At 52.9% G+C, this 19,089-nt stretch overlaps 2 protein-coding genes across 2 annotated transcripts in view; both read left to right on the top strand.

The window, feature by feature from the left end:
* Window positions 1-7,159: 7,159 nt before the first annotated feature.
* On the top strand, window positions 7,160-12,180 carry LOC122188994 (keratin, type II cytoskeletal 4-like). The gene is made up of 9 exons (XM_042887750.1): window positions 7,160-7,700; window positions 8,252-8,466; window positions 9,608-9,668; window positions 10,082-10,177; window positions 10,258-10,422; window positions 10,546-10,671; window positions 10,944-11,164; window positions 11,334-11,368; window positions 11,448-12,180. Exons 1-9 carry the CDS (start codon window positions 7,188-7,190, stop codon window positions 11,675-11,677), a joined length of 1,662 nt encoding a protein of 553 aa, XP_042743684.1. The 5' UTR covers window positions 7,160-7,187; the 3' UTR covers window positions 11,678-12,180.
* Window positions 12,181-16,980: 4,800 nt separating this feature from the next.
* Window positions 16,981-19,089, top strand: part of LOC122188995 (keratin, type II cytoskeletal 2 epidermal-like) — a 3,243-nt gene continuing 1,134 nt past the window's right edge. The window contains 4 exon segments of the mRNA XM_042887751.1: window positions 16,981-17,577; window positions 18,198-18,412; window positions 18,641-18,701; window positions 18,929-19,089. The exon segment at window positions 18,929-19,089 is cut by the window's right edge and continues 45 nt beyond it. Coding sequence (XP_042743685.1) covers window positions 16,981-17,577; window positions 18,198-18,412; window positions 18,641-18,701; window positions 18,929-19,089 — 1,034 coding nt within the window.

Genomic DNA, 19,089 nt, shown 5'->3' with positions numbered 1-19,089 from the left:
GAACCCCCCCCCTTTCCCCCCCCCCCCCCCCCCAGCAAACCTCAGTCCCGCCCCGAGTTTGGGGTGAATTTTGGGGCTGCAGACGCTGGGAGGCGGCAGAGGAACGCGGTTCCAACGTGAGGTGAAGCTGCGGAACTCCCCACAGCAGCTCAGCTCCTATCCCCCCCCCCTTTTTCCCGTCACCCCAAAGACTCCACCCCCCGCCTTTAGGGGGGTGGAACCTCTTTTGGGGTTCTTCCCCACGAAAGCAAATGGGGTCGGGAGGTGCTGAGTCCCTATGGGAACCTGGGGACATGGAGGGGGGGGGGTACAAAAGGGGGGGGGGGTCTCTGCTAAATGAATGCCACCGACCCAGGGCTGGGGAAATGGTGGGGAACGGCTCATGGGGGAACGGAGACATTTTGGGGGGCGAGGGGGGAAGCAGAGGGAGAATTTGGGGTTTGGGGATGGGGGGCAGATTGGGCACAATTTTTGAGGCTGGATGGAATTTTAAGGTGAAGGTGGGATTTGGGGGGGAGAAAAGATCTGGGGGTTGGGAAAGACTTGGGATTTTGGGGGGGGCAGAGTCGGGTTTGGAGTTTGGGATTTGGAGTTTGGCGTTTGGGGTTTGGGGTTTCGGATTAGGGATTTAGAGGATGGGATTTGGGGTTCAGAGTATGGGGTTTGGGATCTGGATTATGGGGTTTGGAGTTTGGGATTTAGGATTTGGGATTAGGGATTTGAGGTTTGGGATTTGGGGTTCAGGAACTGGGGCAATGCACAGTACCATCCAGGATGCCCCACAGATGAGGTTTTGCTGTCACCTGACCATGGGACACCGAGGGACAGTGGCCATGACTTCCCACCCAGACTCCCCCATCCCACCTCGTGTTCCCCACCCCAAAGCCAACCCAACTCACCATTCTATGGGGGATGAGCACCCAGGTTCTGGGGGGTGAAACCCACCCCCCACCTCCCCAAAAGCCACAGACCCCACAGGTGAGCCCATTGGGGGAGGGCATTGTCACCGTGCCAAACTGGAGATGTTGAAGTTTGGGGACACCAGGGGTTGGGGGACATCAAAGTTTGGGAACACTGAGGTTTGGGGACACCAAGGATTGGGGAAAATGAGGTTTGGGGGCATTAAGGGTTGGGTACACAACATCTTGGGGACATTGATGTTTAGGGAACAGCAATACTTGGAGACACTGAGGTTGAAACCAAGAGTTGGTGACACCAAAGCTTGGGGACACTGAAGTCTGGGGACATCAAGGGTTGGGTACACCAATGATTGGGTACCCAAAACTTGGGGATACAGAGGTATGGGGACACCAGTGGTTGAGGGCACCAAAGCTTGGGAACACCAAGGTTTGGGGAAATGGAAGTTTAGGACATCTAGGGCTTGGGGACACCAAAACCTGGGGACGTTGATGCTTGGGAGCATCGAAGTTTGGGAACACCAAAGTCTGAGTCCAGCAAGGTTTAGGGATATAGAGATATGGGAACATCGTGCCTGGGGACACCAAGGTTTGGGGTCATCAAGATTTGGGGGTAACGTAGCTTGGGGACACAGTCTGATTCTGCGTGTGGGCTGTGACCCCATGTCCCCCTCCTGTGTCCATGTCCCAGGGCTGATGTGGTGCCCAGGGCATCACACCACAGGAGGTGCTGCTGACTCATGGGCAGATGTGCCCGGCCCTGTGGACGCCCATGGACGTATGGGGCCCTGGAGGGGGCAGAGCCTTTTGCGTTGTCCCAGCACTGGCACAGGGAATTTCCAGCCCTGAACCCAAATTTTTGCCTGAATGGGTTCTTTTACCTCAAAATTGGATCCCCCTTGGGGTCCCCTTGGGATCCCACTGCTGGAAGACCCAGGATGGCATTTTGGGGACTCCTTCTGCAACACTGCACCCTAATTGGATGGGGGAACCCCAAAGCTGCCCCCTCCTCCTCCTCCTCCGACCCAGTTTTACCCCATTTGGGAAAATAAGGGCACTACTGGGAAGTTAGGGGCAGTATTGGGGAATTGGGGAATAAAGACAGCATTGTGGAAGTGGGGATGATATTGGGGGAAATAAGGGCAGTATTGGGGAATTATGGACAAGATTAGGGAAATAAGGGTAGTATTGGGGATTTAGGGGCATTACTGGGGAAATAGGGACAAGACTGGGGAAATAAGGGCAGTACTGGGGAAATAGGGTTGAGATTGGGGAATTAGGAGTAGCATTGGGGAAATAAGGGTAACATTGGGGTATTGGAGTCAGTACTGGGGACACAGGCGGTATTTGGGAAATGAGGACAATATTGAGGAAATGGACACTATTGGAGAAATTGGGTCAAGACTGGGGAAATAAGAGCAGTGCTAGAGAATTAGGGGCAGTATTGGGGAAACAAGGGCAATATTGGGGAAATAAGGGCAGTATGGGGGTATTAGAGGCAGTATTGGGGAAATAAGGGCACTACTGGGGAATTAGGAGCACTGTTGTGGGAATAAAGGCATTATGGGGGAAATAGGAAGAAGACTGGGGAAATAAGAGCAATGTAGGGGGTATTAAAGGCAGTACTGGGGAAATATGGGCAAGATTGGGGAATTAAGGGCACTATTGGGGAATTAAGGGCGCTGTCGGTGGCGGGGGGCTCAGCTGGGGTGCGCCAGGGGGCACAGGGCCAGCAGCAAGCTGGGGCCTGCTGACGAGGTTTTGCCTGTAATTAGTGGTGGGGCAGGAGCCGCCCAAAGCTCGCTCTCTGCATTTTCACACGCACACCCCTTGTGCCCTTCCCGGCCCTGGGGGGAGATTTCCCGGGGGGGATTTTGCTCCTCTTGGAGTTTCCCCATCCCAATAGGTTCCCCCCCCCCCCGGTCCCACAGTGTCCCCACAATTCCAGTTGCCCCCTCCCTATTTCTGTTCAATGCTCCAACACACTGCGTATTGGGGAGGGCATTGCTTTATTTTGTTTTTTTAGGGGGGGGGGATGTTTTCCCAGAGTGTGGGATGAGATGATGGGGAGGGACAGATCCATCCTCCCCCTCTCCCCCAGCTCTTCCCTGTCCATTTATGCAGATTTCTCCTCAAAATGTGCTCTTCCCATCCAAAAACCCAGTTCTCCCCAATGGGGCAAAGACCCCTACTCCCTCTGCAGCCCCCACTAGAATTGCATTGCATTTCTATAAAGCTCGAGGGCTTCACACTTGTTTTCCCTTGTTCCTTTTTTGCATCCTGACCCTGGAGAGATGCTCTGCACCCCAAATCCTGGAGGCAAAGCCACATGGCGGTTCAGCCCCACATCCTCCTATTGCCCATTGGTGCAGCACAGCCCCTCTCTGCTCCTCATTGGCCCCACTTTGGGGACTCTGCTCACAGAACTGCAGGTCCTGAGCCGGGAGCTCTGCCCCTATTTTTTGGGGTGCTCAGAGAGGGAGTGCCGGGCTCTCTCTATGGGGCAGTGGCTGGGCTCTGACCTTTGGAAGTTGCCCACCATTCTCCCTGCGTGGCATGCGGGGCTCATTCTGCACTGCAGCTGGAGCCGCTTTCCGATGGCCACAAAGCACTCCACGCCATCACCAAAAGGAAACAGTTGCCCTGATGGATGCCACCGACGGAGGGCCACGGTTCCCAGAAGAAGGTGTTGCCTGTGAGCAAGGTTAGCAGCCGGGTATTGCAGGCAGAGCCCGGGGCTCCGCCGTGCGCAACGCAGTGGGGACGGCCCAAGGAGTGCCGCCGTCTTCTGCAATAGGCGCCTTTGATCTCGCTCGGGATCCGCCTTGTTATTTCTGCTCAATGATTCCCAGCTCGGGTCCCAGCCCTGCAATTTGCCCGCTTACTAATTGCGAGTCCGCGCTGCTTGACGGAGCGGTGCTTTGCTCTCCTGAACGCATCTTTGGGGCGAAACCGGGTGGACTTGGGCTCACAGACCTAGCTTTCCACTGCGGGGTGAGGGGTGCTGTGATATGAGGTTCCATACATGGGGCAGAGGGACACGGACCCCCCTCCCTGCCCTTATCCCACCACCCGCACCGGGCATCAAAGCACGGAGCAGCCCCAGGCACTTTCCTGCCCATTCCGGCTCCTTCCTCCCTTTATTCCTTCTGTTTTGCATCCCAGACCCAGCTCACCCTGGGGCAATACGGGGACATCAAGCAGACAAACTGGAGAGCCCAGTGCTGTTCCATCCCCTCCCTGCCAGTAGCTTTTTTGGGGCTGTGGGGAGCATCTGTGGGTCTGAAGCATTCCATGTCCCAGCGGCAGCTGGGGGGCTTCCATCACTGCGATACCTATGGGAGCTGTGAGATGCTGAGCCTTGCCAGCTCCTGTTGGGTTCAGTCATGGAAAGTTGGGAAAGAGCACCCAGATCCTCGAGCCCAGCCATGAAGCCAGTTCCTAAATGCTGGTATTCCTGCCTGGGAATGGAGCATCCCATCATGGTCACCTCCTGCTCCTCCACAGAGCCCCAAAGATGCATCATCTCCATGTCCCCATGAAGAGCTGCAGTGGCACACTGAGTCCGTGGGTCCCAGCCCCATGGTGTCACCTCAGGGTGCTAGGCATGGCCTCTACCGGTGACAGGGCTTGGCAGGAATGAGGAGCTCATTAAAACGGGCTGGCTGCTCTAATTGGAGCAGCTCTGGGCATTACTGGGGTGGTGGAACCTCTGGCTCAGGATTTCCACCTCTGGGTTCTGGAAGGGCCAGAAAGCTGTCAGGTATTTGTATCTTCCCATGGGAAGAGACTCCTGGTCTGATTCTGGCTCTTTTCTAAGCTGGGCTGAGCAAAACCTTCATGCATGGGCAGAACCCAGGAGTTGTCCTCCTGTCCCGGGGTGCAGGAAAATTCCCTCTGGAGGTGGTTGTGTGAGGTCATGGTGTTGTGTGGCGGGATGGCATCTGCAGTTGGGAACCCCCAGGCTTGTGATGGGAACACATGGCTCTGAACCTGGTGGTGACTTGATTTAGCCCAGTTTTGGGTATAGGAAAGGAGTCTGGGGTGCTGTTCTGAAGGAGGATCCATGTCTGCTGGCTGTGGAAAGGTCTTGTCTCCATTGTGCGCTTTGTTACATTCATGGCTCTGCTCATTGTGCCCTGCAAACCCTCATGATCCCACAGCCACTCATGACCCTGCAGCCCCTCATGTCCCCACAGCCCCTCATGGCCCTGTAGTCCTCCCCAAGCCCACAGCGAATAAAACAGAAGGGAACTCAGCAAGGCCACCTCCAGGGCAACCCAAAGCCCCTCGCAGCAGCGCACTTGCAGCCCCAGCCCCTCAGCTGGAATCTCCCACCCCAAAAGAGGGCTGGGACCTCATGGGTGTAGCAGTGCACCCACTGAGCCCTGTATTTCTTGGGTAAGCGTCCGGATGGGCGCAGAGCCAGCGCCGCATGCCAGGGACCGCTGGCAGAGCCACCCTGGGAGCTGCGCCGGGCTCCAACAGGTTCACTCAGTTTCTCTGTCGGTTGCATAAAGGTGGAGGAGATGCAGCTGCCGCCGCCTTTGGCAAAGAAACCTCAGGGTGTCCCCGTGGAATCGGGGAGCCCGAAGCTCTGCAAAGGGTGGTGGCTGTGAGCTGCAGAGCTCAGCAGCTTCTCCACACAGTGCAGATCCCCTTTGGGCTGGAAATGGAGAGGGACAGTGAGGTTCAGGAGGAGAATTGCTCCTTCCATCCCAATTCCTCCGCAGAGATGGTTCAGATCTGCTCCTGGACCCAGATTTGCATGTTTGCAGGGGAAAAGCTGAGGGGGAAACAGGCCCTGAGCTGGAACTGGTTCCCCAAACCTCTCCCATGAGTGGCTCCAATAAAAGATAATTACAGAGTGCGTGGTGTGAGGCTGGCTTTTGTCGTCATGGCTGCAGCTGCACCTTGTGGTTTGGGGGGGAAGTCTTTTTTTTTTCCTTTTAATGGCAGGATAAGCGGGGATCCTTGGTTTGATGGCACCTTCAGTCACCTCCGCCAATTAAAATATAAATTAAAAGTGGTTAAGCAATTAAGCTGGATGTGTTAGAACAATGAGAGCGTGCTGACAGGTGGTGGCAGCTGGCGGGTGGTGGCAGCATGAACAGAATGGGGCTGATGATGGACCCACAGGGAATGATCCCAGCAGCCTTTCTACAATGCTCCTGCTGGAAACACATCTCCAGCCTTGCCTCCCTTCCACCAGGGAAGGTGGAAGTAGGATCAAAGTCCCCATGCTCATTTTCTGCCCTTTTTATCCCGTAACTGTGGAATGGTGTACATTGGGCACGCTTCCAGGAGATTGGAGGAGAGTTTTGGAGGTCATCTGTGAAGCTGATGGCTGCTGGATTCTGTCCTGCTCATCTCCAAAGGGCTGTTTGCTTTGTGGGGAACTCAGAGACACCTCAGAACACCTCTGGTCTTGGCACGATCCCCATCGGGGAATTGGAAACCCTTGAAATGGACACTGCTCGTTAGCCGGTAATGGCACCTCGACCCTAATGAAGAAAGGTGAAGATGTAGGGTGAAGGTTACATGGAAACACCAAGATGTTTTGGGCTCTGCAATCCCCGTGTGTCCCTCTGGGCTCAGTAAGTCACAGTCAGAGTGGTCCAACCTTCTAGAAACCCTTAAAAACCTTTAGAAACTCCCTTATTGACACAAAGCTGATGCTAACCCTAAGACTAAGTCCTGCTGGGCTCCCTCCCTCGGTTGTGAAACAGCTTTGGCCAAACAGAGTCGAACCGGAGTGGAAAGTTGAACAGGAGCGCAACTGGGGCTGTGATGCAAACCAGGCTTTTGTCAGAATTCAGCGAACCAAGCACCTGCCATATGGCTCCCAATGAGTAATGGAGGCAAGACAGGGGTCTCCCTGGAGGGCGTAACACATCAAGCAGCTTGTAGTGCTTTGTCACTGCCAGGAGAACTATAGAAGGGCCCGTGATGGATTGACAGCACCAGCTCAGGAAATCTGATTTGACGATGTGCTTCCAACACCAACAATAGATTTGTTTTACTTTCTGAGCTATCTAGGGAGTGTTTTGAGGCAGGTCACGGGGAAGGCAGAGAGGAGGGGGGGAGGGCATGGTTCCAAGCACACCTAAAACCATTCTTAGAATAAAAAATCACATCTCCACTCCCCTGACAGCCAGCCAACTCCCTCCGAGCATAAAAAGGGGCGTTCAGGCACTGTGCTCACAGGACAGAGCTTCTTTCACCTCTGGACACCACTCAGCTCTCCTCTCCTACCACACACCTATCGCCATGTCTCGTCAGTCATCTGCTTCCAAGAAGGGATTCAGCTCCAGCTCTGCTTGCTTAGGAGGGAAGAACAAGGTCACCTTCAGCACAGTGCCCCGAGGATGCCGGGGGTCTGGTGGCAACGCCGGGGGCTTCAGCAGCCGCAGCCTCTATAGCCTGGGAGGGAGCAAGAGCACCGCTCTGGGAGGATTTGGAGCTGGAGGCATCTGCAGAGGGTTTGGGGCTGGCGGCCAAGGCTTTGGCTATGGTGTTGGCAGTGGGATAGGGTTTGGCAGCGGGGCCGGATATGGCTTCAATGCCATATCTGGTGGTTTTGGTGGCTTCGGTGGAGGGTTTGATGGCGGGGTTGGGGGCTTCGCCCAGTGTCCACCGGGCGGCATCAAGGAGGTGACCATCAACCAGAGCCTGCTGACCCCGCTCCACCTGGAGATCGACCCCGAGATCCAGAAGGTGCGAACACAGGAGAGGGAGGAGTTGAAGACCCTCAACAACAAATTTGCCTCCTTCATCGACAAGGTAAGAGCCGGGTCTGGGGGGAGGCTGAATCTTGCTGGATTGTGAGATGGGCATAGAGGGAACAGTGAGCCCAGCGCTGCCCCAGAGCTGTGCAGGCAGAAAGGAGGCTGCAGTGTCAGAAGAAGTAATGATCCCAAGGTGTTGGAGAACAGCAGAAATGGGATCCTTGATTTGGAGGCCACGACACTGGTGCTAACCCATGGGGCCATGCAGCAGCATGCAGGACATCCTCAGGGAAGGTTGCTCCCCTCCACCTGTGGGCCATTGGGAGTTTTGTCCCTGTGCTTGTAGCCCTGAAGTGACAGAGCTCAGCACATTTCTTCTGTTTAGACCTTGTGGAATGGGAGAGGGAAAGTCACCCATCGCCGTGAGAATGGGTTTCCCATTTCACCAGTGGGACTCTGGGGGAGGATGGGGAGTTTTTGGAGAGGAGGCGAGAACAGACAGAAGGGCTGAACTCATTAAATGTAGGCAACGGAGGAAAACAAACAACAGAGAGATGCTTTGAGGAACATTCTGATTATTCTTTGCCCACCCCCATCATTGCTCAGGTGCGATTCCTAGAACAGCAGAACAAAGTCCTGGAGACCAAATGGAAGCTCCTGCAGGAGCAAAGCCCCACCACGAGCACCAGGAGCCTGGACCCATATTTTGAAGTCTACATCAGCGGGCTGAGGAAGCAGCTGGACGGCCTTTCCAGCGAGAAGATACAGCTGGAGTCAGAGCTGAAGAGCTTCCAGGACATGGTGGAGGACTTCAAGACCAAGTGCGTTGCTCACGGTGCCAGCGCGGGGCTCGGCAGTGCTGGGCAGCTCTAGGGATGTCCCCAAATCTAGGACCAAATGGATTTATTCTGGATTCACTCCTAGCAATGTCTGAGCTCTGGCTGATTTCACCAGCTGTGCAAAGCAGGTTGTTTGGAGACTTTTTTTGCCACTTCTATTTTACTTCAAATTTTTTGGGTAGCAAGTGGCAAAAAAAAAAAAAAAATAGGAGTAAAGAATTACTTTGAGCGGTCAGAAAGTTCAACGAATGATGGGAATTGGCAGTGTTTCACTTGTTGCAGCCATCCGTGCTATGAGGAAGTTGCAGCAGCTGTGAGCTCTGACAGCAGGCGATGGTTTTTCGAGGTGTGCCCCAGCACTCATTGTTGTGTGAACTGCGGTTGTCACCAGCGCAGGATCTTCTGCTGTTTGCCTTTCCCCGCTCGAGAATCCATGACATTATGATTTAATGAAGCAATTAGGGCAGTTGCTAAATCCCACTATAATTTCCTCATGGGTTTCCTCATGGATTCCTTACAATAATTTCCTTCATAGTTTGAAGCTTACTTAGATGGTTCTTCGGAACGCTGATGGGAGGGGGATTAATTATTATCCTGACGTGATGAGGTTAATTTGCTCCATCAGAAGAGCAAAGATGGAGAAATATCTCAGCTGATAAGCTGCAGATAACTGGGATTTGGGAACAACTTGATCCCTCGCCTTGCTCGATTTTTGCTGAGGCTGTAGGATGAGAGGTGATGTGGTTCTGGATGTGACCTCCATTGCTCCGAGCTCTGCAGTGTGCAGCTGCCACGGACATTCCCTCTTCATTGCAGGGGGTTAGCTGGGATGACCATTAAAAAAAAAAAAACAAACTCCAGCAGTTCCATGATTGTAAGGTTCTGTGCCATGGCTACGATGGCCAACTGGAGACCAGGAGGTCTCCTCGTGGAGGCAGCAGGATGTTTGTAATGGAAGGTTCCAGGGCTCATGCAGGATGGAGCCCCACTTTTGTTTGGCCGCAGTCTGCTCACAGCACATCTGTTTTTTGCTGCACCCATTGCTCCAAGGCCAGCAGCCACCAGCAGTGGAGCAGGAGCCAAAATAAGCAGAGAGATTGAATCTCCCTCGTTATCCCAACAGGTACGAAGAGGAAATCAACAAAAGGACAGCTGCAGAGAACGACTTCGTGCTCCTAAAGAAGGTAAAGCTCTGGGCAGCCCAAGTGTGTGTGAGGAGGACCAAGCACTTGCAGGCACAAGGGCAGGCTTTAATTAAGCTTGTGCCTTGTTAGAATAAGGAGAGCTGAAGGCAGAACCTCACAGGGCAGAGGGGGCAACTGATGGGAGTTGGTGCTCCTCCTCCCTGGAGCAAAACATCCAGATATCTGAATTGCCACCTTTTTCTATGTTCTCTAAGTGCATTGTCATTTTTAATTCTTTTATACAAATTTCCACCTGGTTCTCAGCAGAGCTTTGCATTGGTGGGGCTCAGATGAACCCAGGGCCCCCAGAGCTGTGTGCTGCGGAAATGGAGCAGCACACTGACTTATGGTGCTCGACTTAGACCCAACTGTGTGCATCAAGGGAAGGCTTTCAGCCCTAATTTCTGCTGCAGGATGTGGATGGCGTCTACATGAACAAAGTGGAGCTTCAGGCCAAGTTGGACTCTCTGGCGGATGAACTGAACTTCCTGAGGAACCTCTATGAAGCGGTGAGTGTGCAGCAGAACGGGATGGAACCACGGGGAAGGTGTTCTAGCAGGGCTCAAGACAATGCTGGTGGGAATTGCAGGAGCTGAGCCAGATGCAGAAGACTGTTTCTGACACCTCTGTGGTGCTGTCCATGGACAACAACCGCAACCTGGACTTGGACAGCATCATCGCAGAGGTGAAGGCGCAGTACGAGGAGATCGCCAACCGCAGCCGGCTGGAGGCTGAGACCTGGTACCAGAGCAAGGTGAGGGCTATCTGCATGGCAATGGTAGGGCTGAGGGACCTCTGTGCTCCCCTTCCTGGTGTGGAGAAATCCAGGGAAACCTCATGCTGCCCCTGATGATCTCCTCTGTCCCCTTTCCATCAGTATGAGGAGCTGCAGGCCACTGCAGGAAAGCATGGAGACAGTCTGAGGGACACCAAGGCTGAGATCTCTGAACTCAACCGCGTGATCCAGAGGATACGGGCTGAGATTGAGAACGTGAAGAAGCAGGTAGGGGTGTTATGTTCTGGGGAATGGGTGTCAGATCCTTGTAATTCCTCTTGGAGCTGTGCCCCTGGTCAGAGCTGTTTGGGATCTGTAATGTGTATGTCTGGTGGCCCTGCTAGGCAGGGGGGTTGGAACTACATGATCCTTGAGGTCCCTTCCAACCCGGGTGATTCTGTGATTCTGTGATTCTGGGATCAGCTGAGCCAGGTGATTTGGGCACAGAGCGCTGCAGTGGCCTCTGCTCAATGCGCTGCATCCCTGTTCTTGTCCTGCAGTGTGAGAGCATTCAGAGCTCCATTGCTGATGCTGAGCAGCGTGGGGAGCTGGCCCTGAAGGATGCCAGAGACAAGCTGACTGAGCTGGAGACAGCCCTGAAGAAAGCCAAGGCAGACCTGGCCCAGCTGCTGCGCGACTACCAGGAGCTGATGAACGTCAAGCTGGCACTGGACGTTGAGATTGCAACCTACAGGAAGCTGCTGGAGGGCGAGGAGTGCAGGTGGGTGGGGATATGGCTGGATCACATCCTGCTAAGTCAACGGGAGGGATGCAGAGCAGCGCATCTTCTGTTAAGATATCAACAGCACTGCCCTCCGCCGTGGTCCTACGGAGCGTGATGGACCCAAGCTGGTGGGGCGGTGCTGACGCTCCATCTCTTTTCCTTGCAGAATGTCTGGGGAGTGCCAGAGCAACGTGAGCATCTGTAAGTACCAGCCTGCCCCTGGTCCCTGCGCTCCCTGGCTCTGCTGGTAGTAACCTCACACCTTCCCTTGTCTCCGCAGCTGTGGTGGGCGGCAGCAGCTCCATAGGAGGTGGATACGGCGGTGGTCTCTGCCTTGGAGGAGGAGGATTGGGATTCGGCATTGGGAGCGGGAGAGGCAGCTGCAGCATGGGCGGTGCTGGCTTCTGCAGCCTTGGAGGGGGAGGATTTGGCTCTGGAGCCGGCAGCTCCGTCGTGGTGGGCTCTGGAGGCATCCTGAAGAACAGCTCGGTGTCTGCCCGGCGGCAGTAGGGCAGAGAGCTGTCCCCATTCCCGGCACCCAAAGGAGAAAGGAAGCAAACATCACCAGGACCACCACCCCGCTGCCCAGCTGAGGGCCGCCCATCTGTCAGGCCAGGCACTGCCCTCTTTTGGACATCGCACGGGAAAAGAACAGCAGGCTTCATCCACCACAGTGACTCAGATGCTCTGCAGAGGGCTTGGGAACCTCTTGCTTCACCAACCTCCTCCTTGAGACACCTTAAAGCTGTTGCATGGAGCTGAGAGCTGGCATTGGAAGGACCCACCACCCCAAAGCCCCCAGCCACAAAACACCCCATGCAACGCACAGCCTGTGGGGTCTGGGCATCCCTCAAGGTCTCCCACGGGACCCTGATGTACTGCAGTGGCCACAGTACTGCTCACCTCTGTTTGGGCTTTGCGTTTTTGTTGTGATTGTGAGAACACTTGTGCTTGTTTGCTTAAGCCTTTCTCCTTTGGCATGTGCCATACCCCAATAAACACTAGAGGCAGTACACTGGTGTGGTTTTCTTTCTGAGCAGGCATTTTCGTGTTGCAACAAGACTGCTGTTCTGCTGAGGCCTGAAAGCTGTCCTGACTTTCTCCTGCCCTTTCAGGGACACAAAGCGAGAGCTGGGACATGTATGCAGCTGGAATGGGCAGGGGCTGACAAAGCAGTGGCCACAGGGAACCCAGTGAAACCCAGGGGGGTCATGTCCTGGTAGCATGTGGCACAAGGAAGACATAAAATTATTATAGGGAGGAGGCTGGGTTGGAGCTGGCTGTGGTCTCTATTGCCCTCCTCTCTTTGGGGCATGGAGGGAGCTCTCAGCCCTTTGAGAGCAGAGTTGATGGGATTGCAGTTGGAGATGTCAGCAGATGCTGCACTCCATTTGGGTCCCTGTGATGGTGTCCGTCTGTAGAGTCGTACAATGTCCCCACTTGGGTGAGAGTAAGGCTGTCCCACTCTGCTCTGTGCTGAGGGGAGGCCTCATGGTGATCCTATAACTCCTCATGACCTACAGGCCATCGTGGCCTGCAGACCCTCATGGCCCTACATTTCCTCATAGGGAGCAGAGTGGCAGCTGCTCTCTGCTGACAGCAACAGGACCCAAGGGAATGGCATGGAGCTTTGTCTTTGGAGGGTCAGGTGTGGGTGAGGAAGGGGCTTTGTCCTAGAGAGCGGTGGGCATGGCCCCAACCTGCCGGAGCTCAGGAAGCATTGGGACACCACTCCCAGATGTCGAGTTTGGGTTTGTGTGGTGTGTTGTGGAGCCAGGATTTGGACTCTGATCTCTGTGGGTCCCTTCCAACTTGGGACATTGAGTGATTCTGTGATTCTATTGTCTCAAATTGGAATGAATCCCCAAGGATCAGAATCCAAAACCAACTCCACTTCTGCCTGACCCCGGGGGGCAATGTGCAGCCTCCATCTCTGCCTCGCCACCTCCTGAGGTCCTCATGAGGGTGGAGGTGGGCACCTTCCTCTGTTCTGCCAGCTAGCACTTTTGGAGCATCCTGCAGGGAATGGGGGAAGGATGGCTGTCCTCTATCTGGATTATTGGTGTGATTGCTACTGTCCTGTGTTAGATGGGGCCAAGCTTGGGCATGAGGTTCCAGCCTCTGAGAACAGGGAGATCACACACTGCTGCAGCCCACCCCTCTCCCAGCAGTCAAATATTGCTTACAGCTGCCAATGTAGAGCCAAAATCACTCACTGTGGTTTTACCTCTTGCTCAGGAGACCTTGAGTCACATCCCTGGTCAACCACAGCTGATGAGTCACCGTGCTCCGCTCCCTGCTCCTACAGCTGGAGACACTGCAAGCAGCCAAGGCGTGTAGCTGCTTGGATGGGGACATTGCCTGAGCAATGGTGAATGCTCCAGGAGGTTGCAAAGGGACTTGGGAAGGTGTTGAATGAAAAGACATATCTCTGCCCTCTGTGTAAGCTTGCCTCCATGATTGACTCTTGACAGGGCTTCGGGATGTGTACAGAGGCTTAAAACAAACAGACACCTGAAAGCATTTTTTCTTTTGTTCCTTTGATTGCAGCAGCAATTAGAGGAGAATTCTGGGCTGGACTGAGTCATGACAGTTTCTGCCTTTTGTTGGAACAGCAAGAACTTTGCTTGACCTGAAAGAAGCCTTGTCTAATTTTATTGAGCTTGCCCTCCATGTCAGTAATCTCTTTCAGAGCATGCTTGCATGAAGGGAATGCTGAGATGTCAACGTTTTACTGAACATATAGTGTTTTAGTGCTCAGCTCAGCTTGTTCTCCTGCTCTCCCCAGTTCCATGCAGCTCCTGTCCAAGCACACAAACACTGAGCACCTTCTCCTCCACCACTTTGTGCTGTCCTTCAGCACAGCAGTGGGCACAGTGATGTCACTGCAGATCATTGGATCCTGAGCCACATGTTGTGTTTGAGCTCATGACGGTGTTGATACCCAAATCCCTGCCTGATTTCCCAAACTTGGCCGGAGACATGTCGGTGACTCAATGAGAACGTTATCTAACCATTGCTTGGGCCGGGAGCATTGTGCTGACTTAACGAATCTCCTGCTGAGGGCTGCTGGGAAACTGAAACCTCCCAATCACGTCGTCCTGCCAGCAGGAGGAGAAAGGAACCACGCAACCGTGTGTTTGGCAATCCAGAGGGAGGAGAAGGAATAGATCAGCCTGATGCTAAATGTAGGTGCATGCGCAGCCTTGTGTTCACAGCACCCTTCAGAACGCTGCTGAGTTTGACTGATATATCATAGAATTATAGAGTCATTAAGATCAGAAAAGACCTCTAAGGTCATCCTGTCTAACCATCAACCCATCCTCACCATGCCCACGGGTAGAATCATGAAAGTTGGACAAGACCTCTAAGGTCATAGAATCATAGAATCATCAAGGCTGGAAAAGACCTACAAGATCATCCAGTCCAACCATCCATCTGTCACCAATGGTTTGTCACTAGGCCATCCAATCCAACTCCAGCCCATCCCACCATGTCCTCTTGTAGAATCATTGAGGTTGGACAAGACCTCTAAGGTCACAGAATCATAGAATCACCAAGGCTGGAAAAGACCTACAGGATTATCCAATCCAATTGCCCATCTGTCAGCAATAATTCTCTCTGGGTCATCCAGTCCAACCCTAACCCATCCCACCATGCCCACTAACATGTTCCTCAGTGCCACATCTCCACAGTTCTTAAGCACCTCTCTGGATGGTGATCCCACCACTCCTCTGGGCAGTGGCCTGACGACAACTCCCTTCTCCGCTGCAGCACGCGCTGGGCTCCCAGTGACATCCAATCCTTGAGGTGAAGGTGCTGCTTTGAACCCTCAAAACTCAGAGACAAAGCCCAAGCAGTCAACCGTCCGTGGTGTCCCCATGCCACGTGGCTCTGACCCACGCACACTGCTGGGAACAAACACCGAGCCCCGTCCTCCCCGCCCTATGGTGGAGCTGGGAGCTGGATGCCCTCCCTGAGCCGTGCCGCGTGTGCCGGGGTGGGATGAGCACACCCATAGGGTCAGTCAGGGTTTGGTGGCGGTGCCGGTCTAACCGCACGTCGAGCACAGCCTGGGTGCCCCAGGTGCTTTTGGAAATAGGTGTCTGGGTGATATTTCTGGAGCTATTCAAACAACTGGAGATATCAGGAGTTGCTGGTGTGGATTTTCAAGAGGCGCTTAATTGCCTGTGTCGCATGGGAACTTCGGAGAGTCTCGTTAGACAGCACAGTTAGATGCCCAAATAACCACAATGACTCTGGGGCTTCAAAATGTCCTCAGTGGCTTTGAAATCGCCACGCTGATTCCTCTGCTGCTGGGGATTGTGGAGAAGGGGGAAAGAGGGAAAGAGAATTTCTCAGTAAAAATTTTAGAAAAGGGAAGTGTTTGGTAACCAGGTTTCTACGATGAAATGTTGCAGAATCATAGAATCACAGAGTTGTTTGAGTTGGAAAGGACCCTTAAAGGTCATCTGGTCCAACTCCCCAATGCATGCTGCTTGCACAGTCATGTTTCTGTAGGTGTGTCTTGTAAACTTATTCCATCTCAACAGCAACATCAAAAATGGAGAGTTTTTTATAAAGTTCCACCTTTCTAAAACCCTGCTTTAAATAAGCTAAAAAAAGACACCTACCTACGTTCATAACAGAGGGCTCAACACAGCTCACGGCTCTACATGTCTGCGAAAAATATACTTGCATATAAATGCCAAAGTAAGCCAGGTAGTTGAAAAGCATGCATTTCCTCCAGTGAAAGTTATTGTGCGCTCTGTTCATCCATTTTATGTCTCTACAAACAAGGTGAGCTGTTTAGCATCCTCTGCCTCACTAATTGCATGTAAGCAGTTGCAGCATGCATTATGTGGGCAGCTCGTTTTGCATGCCTCCTTCTCTCTGCCTGTTCTCAGGGCTGTCCGCCTGTCTGTCCGCACTTCTCGTGGCAGCAGCTGACTTGCTGAGGTTTTCCCTGGCTCTTCTCATGGTCAGTCACTTCCTGAAGCCTTTGGAGAGCCTAAGGGGATTTCCCATTGGCATTTCTCCACGGATGCAGAGGCTGTCTTGGCACAAAGACTGCAGCGCTCATGTTCAGTGAGAGCTTGGCCCAACAGTAGGCAAATTTCCAGCTCCAGCCATTGCCATGGCATCTCCTCTCCAGTAGGGTTTTATTTATTGAAAAGATGCAAAGCCTCATCAAAATGCAATTTGCTGAGCCCTGGCTCTGGATTGAGAAACTACTTCTCGAAGCCAAAGGCAATTTTCCACGTAAAAAGAAGGCTAAGGGTGTAACATAGGTGTGTTTTGGGAATTGTGTAAGCTGTGCTACAATTTGGCATGAGCCGCAGCGCTTGCCTGCCATAGGGCTTTGGAGTGAAAGATCAAAATAAAGATAAACGTAAACAGGGAAACAACCACAATGGATGAAAGGTGAAAAAAAGCCACGTCTGTCACAGCGGGACTGTTACTGTGCTGCAGAACTGCATGGCTTCTTAGTCAGAGTGCTGCCCTTTGGTAGACATGGTTGTATCTTTTTTAATTTTCTTCTGCATTATAGGGTGTGTTTCTGGGTAGGGTCAATGTTTGGCAAAGTGAAGATGAAAATCTGTAAACCACGCCAAGCTGATGAAGACAGCAACTGTCTCCTCCTTCACGCCCATGCAAACCCAGCCCACCTCCAGAAACAGATAAAAGAGTGCATCAACTGCCCTCGAGTCAGAGGGACTTCCTTCCCTTTTCCTTGCACGCATCTTCTCGCCACCCAGCTCCATTCATCCTCCTCCTCCTCTTGATCTTGACTCCACTTGGAAGAAGCAGCCATGTCCCGGCAGTCTGTCTGCAGAAGCTTTGGGGGAGGGAGCAGAAGGGGCTACAGCTCTTGCTCTGCCATCGGCGGTGGCTTTGGAGGAGGTGGCAGCAGAAGCAGGAGCAGCTACAGCTCGTTCTCTATGTCCAGGGGATATGGAGGTGGTGGACGTTGTGGAGGCTTTGGCAGCAGGAGCCTCCATAACATGGGGAGCAGCGGAAGGATTGCCATAGGTGGATGCTACAGCGGTGGAGGTTATGGAGGCAGAATGGGTGGCTTTGGTGGAGGCTACGGAGGACTAGGCAGCTACGGAGGAGGAATGGGCTTTGGTGGAGGAATGGGTGGTGGTGGTGGAATGGGCGGCTTCGGTGGAGGGATGGGTGGCTATGGTGGAGGAATGGGAGGTGGAGGAATGGGTGGCTATGGTGGCCCAAGCTTTGGCTTTGGTGGCCCTGGTAGAGGTGGCCCTGGCATTCAGCCCGTGCAGGTCGACACAACCCTGCTACAGCCAGTCCATGTTGAGATCGACCCCCAGATCCAGCAAGTGAAGAACCAGGAGAAGGAGCAGATCAAGACTCTTAACAATCAGTTTGCCTCCTTCATTGACAAGGTGAGGGAGTGGGACTGGGGCTAATTAAGGGCAAAAATTAGGAGGAGCTGCCAAGCTCTACAGAAACTTCCTTTTGAGCCAAATATGGGCAGGCTAAGGAGCTGGAGAAGAGCCTTTTCTCAAGTGCTGCTATGGAAAAGATGAGAATCTCCCTTCCAGATGAGATCAAAGCTGTATCTTCAGGGCTTTAATCTAGCCTGTTGCACCAGGTTCACCTAATAGGTTATTACTGCAAGGCTAAACGCCTCCAAACTTCTTCAGGTTTCACTTCTGCACTCTTCCGTTTCCAAACGCTCCTATTTAACTATTCACAAATTTAGGGTTGCTTTTCTTATTTTTCCCCCTCTGGGTTTTCAAATATCCAATCTTTTTTTTTATTTTGGACTAGAAATCTAATGTTTCTAAGCTACCAGCTATGGGAACGTGTTGGAGTTGGTGCTGCACCCTTGACTTGGAAATTCCCTCCTTTCCCTCATCCTGCAATTGACTCAACGACAACCTCTCTTTTTTTTTTAAACTAACAAAATCACATAATGACACAAAGAGCGGACCACTCTTTGTACCTGGTGGAAGGAGTGCCTTCATGACTGACTCTGCATCTCCCGCCTGTGGGCTTTCAGGTGCGCTTCCTGGAGCAGCAGAACAAGGTTCTCTCCACCAAGTGGGAGCTCCTGCAGCAGCAAGGGCCTTCAGGACCCAGGAAGAACCTGGATGTCATCTTTGAAAACTACATCCAGAACCTGAGGCGGCAGCTGGACTCCATTCTGGCACAGAGGGGACAGCTGGAATCCGAGCTGCAGAACATGCAGCAATACGTTGAGGATTACAAAAACAAGTAAGTGCAGAGATGATAACACTGAGAGCAATGCAAGCAGCTGGCAGCAATGGTAGTCTGTACCTCAGTGGTTATTTTGCTTCACATTTGTTTGTTTCATGGTAATTATGGGTGTAGATTTGTCAGTTTAAATACTGTATTCGTTCTTATTTTGCATTTCTTTTTGCTTTTGTGTGGCCTTAGGCAAGAAAATTCAGGAAACTCAGCTTGTATTTTAACTTTCCATAGGTATGAGGAAGAGATCAACAGGCGCACTACAGCTGAGAACGAGTTTGTGGTGCTCAAGAAGGTGAGTCACGGGCGCAGTGAAGTGATTGCTTGAATGCTAAGCTTTGCCACAGCTTTGAGGAGACTTCTTCTTGGGTGGGAAATCCAATGGAGATTGTAGGTTGCTCTTGGACATTTCTCATCCTTTCTTGTATGGCTGAGTAATGCTACCAGAGCTGTTACCCTCAGCACTGAGCAGATGCTGTGACTCTGGACGATTTCCAAGAGAAAATGTGATCTTTCCTGTAGGATGTGGACACCGCCTACATGACCAAGGTGGAGTTGGAGGCCAAGGTGGGAGCTCTGACTGATGAGATCAACTTCTTGAGGGCCATCTATGAGGAGGTAGGAGCCTTTCCTGGGCTGGGCTGGGCTGGAGCAAGGGTGAGGAGCGGAAATGTGGCTCAGGA

The sequence above is a fragment of the Lagopus leucura genome, unplaced genomic scaffold (genome assembly GCF_019238085.1).
Source record: "Lagopus leucura isolate 7727_CA_CO unplaced genomic scaffold, USGS_WTPT01 Super-Scaffold_100110, whole genome shotgun sequence".
Taxonomy (NCBI): Eukaryota; Metazoa; Chordata; class Aves; order Galliformes; family Phasianidae; genus Lagopus; species Lagopus leucura.
The sequence above is the reverse complement of the archived record's forward strand: the minus strand, read 5'-3'. Positions and strand labels throughout refer to the sequence as shown.